At 32.6% G+C, this 12,071-nt stretch overlaps 1 protein-coding gene across 1 annotated transcript in view; it reads right to left on the reverse strand.

Annotated features, from left to right (window-relative positions):
- LOC106682164 (succinate dehydrogenase [ubiquinone] flavoprotein subunit, mitochondrial) overlaps positions 1-7,138 on the reverse strand; it is a 23,471-nt gene extending 16,333 nt beyond the window's left edge. The window contains exons 1-3 of the mRNA XM_014422874.3: positions 6,980-7,138; positions 1,520-1,597; positions 885-1,102 (exon numbers count right to left, since the gene is read on the reverse strand). Of these exons, the coding sequence (XP_014278360.1) occupies positions 885-1,102; positions 1,520-1,597; positions 6,980-7,039 (356 nt within the window). The 5' untranslated portion in view covers positions 7,040-7,138. The remainder of the gene's footprint in view (positions 1-884; positions 1,103-1,519; positions 1,598-6,979) is intronic.
- Between the last annotated feature and the right edge of the window lie 4,933 nt (positions 7,139-12,071).

The raw sequence follows: 12,071 nt of genomic DNA on the forward strand, positions 1-12,071 counted from the left end.
CAAATTGTAGATCAATAACAATATATAAAAGGCTGATTTATACCGAGTAAACACCAAAATAATTTCCTATTGTTTTTAACTTCTGCTTTAAGCAGAATCAAGAAAGTACTTAGTATAGTCAGAGAACAGAATAAAACCACTATTCACCATAAATTGGTGAAAATACTCAAATAGTAATTAAACTATTTAATGTGAGCCAATGTTTCGCCCCATGTTGCAGGACTAAATTTATTATTTTTATTTTATGATGATTTTTATTATATGACTTTTATTTTGTGGTGGATCCACAGAATAGATTTTAATCTTTCTACTCTAAATTTATCTATTTTGCTTTATTTTATTTATGTTAATATAAATTTTCATATATTTTAAATCATACTTATTTTATTTATAACAATTTTAAATCATAATAATTTTATTTCATGTTATCTATTCTCTTTCTTTGTTACATTATTTTAGTAGATTGTATCTTTTTTAGCTCTGATGAAGCCCTGCAACATGTCTCAAAATATTGGCTCACATTAAGTAGTTTGATTACAATTTGATTTTTTTTTCATTTCCTAAAAAGTTATGTTATTAACAATACATTTATTGATTGTTAAAATTTTATTTTAGAACTAAAATTTTTCAAAAAAGAAATTAATTTATTTTTATTCCCAGTTTCACAAACTTACATTTGTCAAAACACCAACTTAGCATTCTCAACTGCAATCCCACCAGGTCAGGTTAATTTTTATTTTGTGGTGGACCTGCAGAATAGATTTTAAGCTTTCTAATCTATTTAGAATGGGTTAGTGACCTCGAGAATGACTCGTCTTTCCTGCACTATTATAGATAACATCAAGATTTGAATGCCAAATAAATCAATAAACAAAGAAACTTACATATGCCAATGCCAGTCATCATTTTCCATATTTCCCAAAGCAGCATTCAAACCACCCTGTGCCGCTATCGTGTGAGATCTTGTAGGAAATAGTTTAGTGACAACAGCTGTCTTAAAGCCCTCATCAACCAGACCAAAAGCTGCACGAAGTCCTGACCCACCAGCTCCAACGACTACGGCATCATACGTATGATCTATGACAGGATATTCTCTTGAAACCTGCAAATATAAATTATTAAACAAGTGAATGTTGATGCATTTTTGGCATTAATTCAAAAATATTTTATTCATAATACCAACTATTTATATAATTTCAGAAAACCATATCTATTATTTAAAGAATCTTTAACTGTTATATCAAAATTTTTAAGGGACCATTCAAGTCATTTGGTTAAATTTTGGATGGGTCAATTTATTTACAGATTTTAACAAGAAAAATCTTGCTGATTCAATACATTCATACTCCATACGCACTAAAAACTAATCAATAGATACATAATATTGATTACTTCAAGAATTTAATTTTTTAAGGAACTTAGGACTGAGATTATTTAAATAAACAAACTAGTTCATAACAAACACAGTTGCATTGTGTCCATAATATTGCATGGAGCAATCCAAATAAAAGTAACTAACCTCTCCAGACTTAGTTGCCCCAGGATTAGGTGTGATATGAAGTTTTCTAGATAAAATTGTTGGACGCATACCATATTTCTGTGGACAAAAGAACAAAAACATTACAGTATTAATAACCAATACCTAATCTGTATGAAATAATCTTAAATTAGTTAGTTTTAAATTCATTAATAATTATTAATGCCTAATTTCTAAGGGTCAGATAAAATAAGTACCTCTTATAATAATAACTTAATTATTTTTTTTAAAATTAATAAAGACTGTTACTTATAAAGAACCTTAAACCTATGTAACTACCAATCATGAAGAAATACTGTTGCTTGACCATTGAACCACAATGAAAGAATGTATCCAGCATGCACACTTAGACGTCAGTTTTGTAAACTTATGTTTCATTATAAATAATGAAAGCAATCTAATCTTTTAATTTTAACTAAATGTTTATAAAAGAAAAATACCTAACAAGCATAAAATGACATTTATTATAATTTAAAAGCACAAACAGGCTCCAGCAGGTGGAGTGAGAAAAATTAAAAACTCCTTTTATTATTATAACTGCTTTAATTATATCGCAGTAGACTCCTTTTGCTCCCACCACTCTTACAAAAGCAAAAAGCAAACTTTTCAGTGGAGGTCAAGCTTATACTAACTTGAAGCATTCTTTTCACTTAAGTGGGTTTTGAAGTTCTTGCTGCAGGAGCTTGTTTTGCATAGAAGTGTCGACAAAAATAGTAGTGTGAAAATATCAGACAGTATTTAAAATACATTTAAGGGATAAAGAGGATTGCAACAAATTATAAAAGCCAATTTAGGGAAACTTGGATGATTCTGGAGGAGGGAGAGTGGAAGGGAGTGATGATAATAATAATGGAACTAAAATTTGTATTCTTCAGCCAAAAAATATATTCTTTTTTAGCCTCCAATATAACAAACAAATTTTTACTGCTCACCCAGCTGAAAACTATTTAATTGCAGTTTAAAGCCTGAACATGTTCCCTTGTATTTTCAGTTTCAAACTTTTACTTATTCCGAACCTTCTCACTAAATACACACTTTATTTTCGGCATTTTTTTTAAACGAAGACGAAAAATAAAAATAATGTTTATATTTATAAATCTGATTTATTTATTCTGAGGTTTTTCTATGGTAAATTCTACTTCAATGTGAATGTTGTGGTATTAATTTTAATTAAATGATCATATCACAAAATTTCCAAAAGGAATGGATGTACTTAATAAACAATGAGGAATATTAGTACTTGAAGGTGGGAAAACCCAAAACCTTTTACAACCAAATATAAAATATTGATTATATTCTAAAGAAAGTTTATTTTTCACCTCATTTTAATGACAAAGAGAAAATGAAAAAAACGACTATATGAAATAAAATATAACGAGCAGCATACTAGTTACAGAAATCGTGCAAGGACTTGGCTAGGGGAGGGTTCATAATGTGAAAAGTGTTTCCGTGGGTCTTTAGGGCGATCTATTTCGATCTACGTATTTAATTTTCTAACTATTGACAGATGTTAGTAGACCTTGGTCGTATTACCCTTAGATCACTATTCAGTCGGGAATGTCAGACGCAGTCCCAAGCGAATCACGGGCGGATTGCAATCGCAGATAAAAAAAAAAAAGTGAGAAAGCATTGAAGCTGAGTGAGTTGAGGAGAGATCTCGACAACTTAGTTTCTATTTCGGCGCTGTTTGGATCCGGCCTTAGCGGATTGACTTTTATTTCGTGGTGGTCCCACAGAATGAAAACTTGACCCTCCCACTCAGGTTTCAATAAGTTAGTTACTTAAATGTTAACACCGACCCTCCTTCCCCAGCATGTCAGATATAACCTACTAGGGAGTAAAAGAAAAGTATAAGAATAAGGCCAGTTCTTGACACTCTTGGAAACTATTAACATATTCCGGTGAAATTAATAAAAAAAAATTTGAAGGTGTCATTTATCGTTTTGCTAATAAATAATCAAGGAGAGTAATTCTTGTAAATGTTTAATTTATTTTAAAAGTTTTTAACGTTTTAAATTTTAAGCAAAAATGATTTTAACTAGTACGTTGTTTAGTGTTGTTGGTATTCCAGAGTTCTTCAGAAAAGAAATTCCCTTACCTGAGGAGAAGAATCACTAAAACAAAGTTCTCAAGGCTCCAACTTAGTTAAAGAGAACCCTGGGCTGATTTTTTTTATTTAAAAAAAAGAAGGATGATTTTCATGTGAAATAGACAAAATTAAGTAAAATGACCAATTTATTTAATTTACACAAAAGCAGATACAAAATTTTAGCCACTGTGAGGAGAATTATTGCATAAAAAAGGGGTATTTAAAAGTTTTTGAAGATGTTTGCGAACCCGTCAAAATTTTGTAGAAGAGAGCACAGTGTAAGGGGGTGACAAAATTTTGATTAAAAATTCTTCATTCTATCAAAAGCTTTCGCCACGTACACTACAACGAGAGAATCACCTATGGAAAATGTGATAGCAGGGAAGAACGTAGAGGAACAATCATTCTTTCTTTAATGTATTTGTTTTTGTCATACCTACCAACCAATTAGGTATAATAACATATTTTAACTGTCTTTTTTTGTAGACTTTATTTAACCATGTTGAGGGAATGTTTGGGTTGTCTTATCTATGCATGATGAGGAAATGTTTGGGTAGGTCTACAATGATGGTCCCATGTTAAAGATCGAAGCAATTGCAGTTACTTTTATGTACATACATACGAAAGCCGATCAAAAAGTTTTGAGTTTCTGGACGTACCTACCAATACCAACCCAAAATATAGTTGTATTTGCTGAGGTAGGAACCTACCTAAAAAACAACTGGTCAGTGTCTACTTAATAGCTAACCCGAGACCGGATTTTCGTGCAATTATATCTTTTGTTCCCTAGTTTCAAATTCCGTTAACATACATATTAACGGAATTTGAAACTTTGTTTGTTCATATTATAATTTTGTCCTTATTTAATTTATAGTTGAACGTTTACAAAATTGTAGGTAAAGCAATGCATTGATTACTATATGAAGAATTAAATTCAATGTAAAAAAAAGCAAACACAAGTGACGAATGTTCAGCTCTTGGTAAAGCGACGTAGGTAGTATTATTTTAAATCAATTATATATGACCCATTTTGATCTATTACATATTGCCATCTTTCAGGTAATTTTTTTAGTCTGTCCTCCCAGAACTTCTCAGATTTTTGCGCAATGAACTCCTTTAAGTGCGTTTTGCAGTCTCCGAGCGAATTAAAGTGTTTTCCGTAAAGAGAGTTTTGAAGGGCCCTAAAATAAGTGAATAATTTGTTGGAGCAAGGTTTGGTGAATAGGGCGTGTGGGTGAACACATCCCAGGCAAACTCCAATAATTTCTACCGGGTGTGCAAAGACACGTGAGGACGGGCGTTATCGTGATGAAAAACTATATCTTTACGATTACGAGGCACAAATGATTTGAGACAATTGTATAAGATATGTTAAGCGTTTCCGCCATATCTCGTGTCGTAGAATGAGGGTTGTCTGTTATCGATGCTTGGATTTGGTCATCAGCAACAGATGAAGACGACCCGAGCGCTTTGCGTCTTTCAAGTCAAAATTTCCGTTTCTGAACCGAGCAAACCACTTACAGACGGTGCTTCCTCCTAAGGCATCATCGCCATACACACTGAAAATTTTATTAACCGTCTGTGTAGCGGATTTTCCTTTTCGGAAATAAAATAATCGTTAATGACGAAAATGAATTTTTTTCTTTCCATTTTGAGCAATAAAAATGCCACTAAGGAATAAGGAATAAGCAATAAGGAATCTCGGTTGAAATTGATGCATAAAAGCACCTTAACTAATCCTCTTTTAGAATATGTAAACATTATTGACGAAGTAAACACGATTTTATAAATACAGAGAGGATTAAATTGAAATATTGAAAAACGCTACGAACTTATTTTGCAACACATATATTACGCGAGGGCCCGTAATTCCGAAAATTTTGTTCATGAATTGTAGTGAGAAGGGTAAATAGCGAAAAAATATTGAAATATTTTTGCACAAAATTTTGGGCGTGTTTGCTATTGTGAGGGTTTCCTATCACTTAAAAGAAATATATATTAAACACAAGAGATAAAGCATATCAGTCAGTGACAGCAGACATAGAGCTATATACTGCTCTGTCTCAATGAAATAGTTTTTTATTAATTTCATACGCTTAAGTTTTTTTATAGGTACATCACGGTCCACGGCCAAGTACAGGATCTTACTAAGTTTTACAGAGAGATGAGAAGACACTCGTCCTCCAGTTGGCAGATGAACTTGACATCGAGGGATTGAATCCAATATTCCTGTCAGACTGGACCTACACGTTTACCACTCACCGCAAATACTTGGTAATCAAAAGAAGACACAAACGTCAGTATAAAGAGGCTTATTTTGTTCTTTTGCCTTTTGTCGGCTAATAAATCCAATTTACCCTATTTTTATTATGAAAATGAAAAAATAAAGATAGGTGAAACAAGAGGAAAAGTAAATATCAGTAAATTAGTTGGTTCATGATAAAATTCATATTAGCACTACATAACCTATAAATTCAACTTTCCTTCTTTTTTTTTTTTTAAATCAAATATTTATTAATATAATGACCCAAACAAGTAATTTTTTTGTAAATTTTCATTTGCGATTTGTCAAATAAAATATAAGGCGCCTAAAGTTAATTGATAAAATTTGAAACAATGTATTTACACAGAATCGATAGAATTTTAAAATATATAATCTTAAGCAAGAGTTAATTATTGAATCCGAATATTGAGGAAATGCTCTATTTAATTAAGATCACAAATATTACTCCTTGAAGTTCTAAAACAATGCAAACTGAACACAAACGTGTGCAAGCAGCACAAGCGCCCTTTGATTTGTGCCCCAAGACCAACACTCAACGCGTTGGCCACAAATTCAAGCTAATTTATCCCAGAAAATCCAAAAATTCTATCTAAACGCTTGTGCATGCATGAATTTGCCGAAGTTTGTCAGCCAACGTGTAGCAGCACTTTACAGGGCCTCGACTCCAGTTCCGGCCTACCAATCTTTATTATGCAGATGATTATATGCAGCCATTGCTCTGCCGAAGCAGATAGCTGAGAGACGTTTACTATAAGTAGTATAACATTCCTGTAAATTAGCTAAGAGTAACCTAATGGCTAACCTTCAAGTAACCTCCTGAAAAGACTGATGCAGAGTTTATGATGACCATTATCGGCTAACAATTGTAACTGAGTTGGGAAAGACCTCATTAAATACATATTTTGGCAACTGAATCCCATTTTACCGAACTAGTTTTATAGCGTTAATTAAACAAGGTAAAACATATTTCTATCATTTTTTATATAACAATAAGATAACTCGAACTGAACAAAGGTTAAAATTAGATCAGTGAAGAGACACATTACATCGTACAAATAATTATACTCACAAAAGTTAAATTAGATGCCTTTTGCAAAAAAAGAGCTGAAGATTTCAAACAATTAGCCATTCTTCACTACGAATCGTTTATAGACTTCAAGAATATCAAAAGTTAATAAATCCAGAGTTTATGATATAGCGGGTTTTATGATAGTAGTAACCATACGGTTAATTAATAGAATAGCAATTACTTCATTGAAAATTCATAACCAAACTATTTAAAATTGAAAAATACAGAGATCTATTTTAATAATATTTTCGTAGTTATGTTATACGTATTCTTAAACTAATATACAGATTAATAAATCTTAATTGTTAATTAAACAGGCGCTGGAATTCTCTCTGCACAAAGGGTTTGGATTGATAGTGGGTTAGAAACCCAACAGATGTCAATTTTGTTGCTTTTTTTACTTCCACTTAACTGTATGTGCAATATATAGTAAGGGAAAGTATTGCAAACGTGAAAAATTTCGAATCAGACTGAAAAAATACCTTGCTCAAAAACGAAAAGTCGTACGAACAACTACTTAGTTTCTGTTTTATCTATGTTATCTTTAGTTTAATTCTGAAATACGGGGGCTGAGGGAGGGGTAATCTTGTAGGTAACCATCCTATACTAACCATAGCGGAATGGTTTCAAGTTTTCATTCTGTGGGCCGGCCACGAAATAAAAGTCAATACATCGAGACCAAGGTCGTCTTAGGCGAGTTAAAACGTAGGCGTAGCAACTCCGGAAACGCAGCGGCACCAGTTCGACTCTGTCCTGGGCGGGTTGACTTTATTTATTTCTTGGTTGCCCCACGGAATCAAAAATCGACCTTCCCACTCCAGATATAGTAAGGTGGTAACATTGAGATATCTCACACCCCCTGCATGTCAGAAATGACCAGGAAAAGGGTAAAAAAAAAATGCAGTCAGGCTTGAATCGAAACGGTGTCTCTCCAAACCTATGGTGAGGCCTGAACTCCCTCGGCTACAACGGTCACTCTATCTCTGTATCAGAATCATTAAAACTTTTTCGTTAAAATCGACTCGCCGAAAGTCTATTTAAACTCTATGTGTTGGGCTTCGAAACGCCTCTATTGATTTTGAATGAATTCGATTTATAAACTGACACACATTCATCACAAATAATTTTTTCGACTAGTGTTTTGAAACATCATAACTTAAACCTTTGCAAAATTTACATTTTAAACTAGAAATAACCTCCTCTGTAGCCCAATTAATAGAGATAATCATATAAGAACAGGATTACATCAAGGTCAGCCTTAAACAGTTCAAGCCAGAAGGAATTTCCAACATGTGTGGCGGCTTACTTGAGGCAACAGAGGATGAAAAAGGCCCAAAAATTGCTAACATATTCAATTTGTTTTAGTATTGCGGCAGAATTTATTCATTCTCACGATCATGTGTGTGATTAACAATCAGTCGACCTTGAGAATTTCAGAAGTTAAATTCAGCCATTAAATGGAAATTTCAGACAGAATTTCAACAAATCTTCTTTGATGAAGCTAGTTTAAAAGATTGTCATGATCCTTCAGGAAAATAATTAATTCTCTGATTAGATTTTTAGCAGGAATACACACTTCTCTTTAAAAGCCACTCCTTGCACCATATACTACTTTTTTTCTGAATGCAAAACCAGGATAAACACAGAACTAGTATGTTAAACTGAAGATTATACACTGCGAGTGTGGCCAAAGGTTTGGTAGAAGAAATTCCACTGAATTTTTCATTAGGGATTTCTTGTCTTTGTACAGTACTCTTAAAAATCCACCAAATGACTGCTAACAGATCTTATCACAGCAATTATCGAAATTAACTTTCCCAACTTTATGAACATAAATTACTAAAACTAAGCTGGGGTGTTGATAAGCATTGGGTTTTATGCTTTTAAGCCCTAGTAAAACTAAGCTCTTAAATATTTTTTTCTTTCATTTTTAGTTTGAGGACTAACTTTGGTGGTAGTACACAACTCTTCTGAAATGAAGCTTTTAAATGAACCTCACAATGTTTGAAAAGTTATTTAAAATTGAAATTCTTGAACTTGAGTTTGATATATTTTTCCTTCATATCATGATTTCTTCACTTAATTTGTGTGAATTCATTTTGATGTAAAAATTCAATTTTTAAAAAAAAAAAAAATTAGTGCTATAGTCCTGAAGGGACGTGACGGCTGTCCGAGTTGGGATGTAGGTCCCAGAAGCGCTTGATTTGGAACGTTGTAGGTTCTATTCTCATGTGGCGTAGTTAACATTCATTTTTCGGCTGTCCCGAAAAATGAATCTTTACACCCCCACCTTGGATAGTACGCGGCGGCAACTCAGCTAGCTGCCAGGGGATGGCAGAAAGGACCACCAGGCCCACTTGTGGGACCTGTTCCCCCACCAAATACCAGTACCAGTACGAGTATACTTCTATGAAGAAGTATAATTCTTCAATAATACTAAACATAATTGAGATGAAATATTTTTGTTTTTCTTTATTTCAAGTTCAAAATTAAAAAAAAACTTTTAAAACCCACTCCTTGAACAGGATGTCTCCTGAGATTGCTCCACGTTTAAAAATTAAATTAATATAATTGTTAGAGAGTCCCCTCCCCTACTACATCATTCCAATCTACTAAGGCTTTTTCTCTGCCTATTACATAAATTTTTACAGTTAAAAAAGGGCCGAAATTTAGTAAAGCGGTCGAATGGCCATCATGCATTAGAAAAATATGCAGGTTTGTATTGCCTGATCTCTTTATGAATTCCAAAAATCATTGTTCTAAAAAATGTTGGAAGTTTAAAATTAATTTTATCATGGAGGATGAGGCGTCGGCTGACTTGTTTATATATTTTCTTCTAAATCTCCAGTGGGGAGCAGTATAGCTCAGTAAGGTGCTATGTTACTATCTACTGGCAAATAATTATTTATTCTAGTACATTAGCTGTGAGTCAACTCTAAGGGGTCAGGAGGAGTCCTCCTGGGGAACATCCAGCCTCTATAAAGTAGGTATTCTTAAATGGAGAAAAACCTGCTACTTCATTACAAAGTACTGAACCCTTCATGGGTTGTAGCAGTACAGAATTTTTTTTAAATCTCTCATGTCATTGTAAATATCTTTGATTCTATTTTCCCTGTTTAAATAACATTTAATGTAATTCATACTTTTTAAAATAAATATTTCACATCTAATTGTTGAAAAGAACTGTGTTTCTAAGGATGTCACTGGCAAAACAGGCCTTAGACAAAGGAAAGCCTAGGGTCCAGGTCAGAAGCAGTGTTGCCATCCATTTACAAATTAAATAATAATAACAATTTTCTACAAGTTCTGGCACATCGAGCTCCAATTTCATGCTCTAAGATATATTTTTTTAATTTTTTGAAGATTTAGATGGACTCCACACAACTTAAAAAATATCCCCTCAAAATTTTACCAACATGTTTAGAACTTTGTTTTAGAAAATTTAGTTTCCTGAAAAAATTGTAAAAGCCGTTTTTCCCCTGTAGTCTTCATGTATTTTGAAATAATTTTTGAACTGAAATTCAACATAGTTCTAAGACAATACATTTTTTTTTTACAAGAAAAAAGATATTTTCAATGTGGCTGAATAAAATCTTGTACATTACAATAATGAGGTGAAGATAGTTGACCATAAATAAATAAGAAAAGATGGTAGAGGGGGAGGGGAGCAGTCAGCAGAAAAACACAAATAAATTTTTGAATATTTGTATTTTTCTGCTGACCCTCCCTTCAAATCATCTTCTCATAAATTACAATAAAATAAAAATTATTTATGCCAAGCCCAACTATAATGAGTACCAAGAGAATGCTGCTGAAATGTCCCCCATTATCAATTTAACTTGGTACATTTACTCACACCTGTCTACTTTCCTCTATCTCCATGATTAAAAAAGGAGACTCTTCATTCTTCATAGTCATTTCAGTCATTCTCATCTAGAATTTATGATGGGTTAGGGCAAGATATCAGGTAAAATTGAATAGTCTTTTCCACCATTCAGAGGCATTCTATGGGCGAATGGACTTTAGTTGCATTCTGAAGTAAATGGCCATGAGAAACATAAAAATTAACTAGTAGTACATTTTTACTATGTTGAAAACCTCCAAAATTCTGTAAGGACCAAATGAATCAGTTATAACCACCGAAGTTAGTTTCATATAAAAATACGAGTGATGAAATGTACATAATATCCAATAACTTTTATTTTCGTTTTCTGCTACAGGGAATTATTTTTTGGACCCATAAACTACTAAATCGGCCTCCCAACTAAGAAGATCCTTTTTGAATGGAGCAATTCCACACTCTATACCTCAGAGACGCTAGAGAGAGCAGTTATCAACAATGGTTATTATCAAAATCAAACTAAACAGAAAATAATCAGATAGGAAGTTTAGGGTGAAGGTATGGTAAGGACTAATAAGCCCAATATCTGAACTTTCAACAGTAAGGTGAAAATATCATGTGTTTAGAACAACTGGGCCCTGTTTCATAATAAAGTACAAACTAATACTATTAGTCCTGTCGATTTATCTTAATTCAATTACACAGACTTGTAAAATAGTAACTTGTACTTTAGTATTTTTTAATTCCTGTAATATCTCTAATAGTCATCTCTATCATGAAAAAAATAAGTATTAGTATTATTACCACACTAGTTTCTACACTTGTATTATGAACTAATACTATTAGCTTTCATCATGAACCAGGGCCCTGGTTGAATCATATAAAATTTCATTTTTAGGAATAAAATACATGGGGAAAAAATCTTTTTACTTAAAGGAATCTTAAGTTTGGGGGAAATTAAATTCATGAAAACCAAGACAAAACAAATTTTAGGGGAATATTTTTGTACTCAAAGGGCAAAATTTTAAAGTATTCTTTTCTTTAAAATAGTTTTTTTTCACACCACTAGTTGGTTAAAACTATGACCGAAGTTATTTATTTATTTTTTAAATGCACATCACAAATGTTTTCAAAATGGCTACTGAAAATATAAATAATTTAGGTTTTCCTTTAAACCCTGAAGTTACATGAGGAGAAAGTGGAATATGTTTTAATCATTCAAGAAGATGTGGCAGAGTCCAAGATAGACCA

Source organism: Halyomorpha halys, unplaced genomic scaffold, assembly GCF_000696795.3.
Source record: "Halyomorpha halys isolate HHAL.00 unplaced genomic scaffold, Hhal_1.1 Scaffold392.1, whole genome shotgun sequence".
NCBI classification, from domain to species: Eukaryota; Metazoa; Arthropoda; class Insecta; order Hemiptera; family Pentatomidae; genus Halyomorpha; species Halyomorpha halys.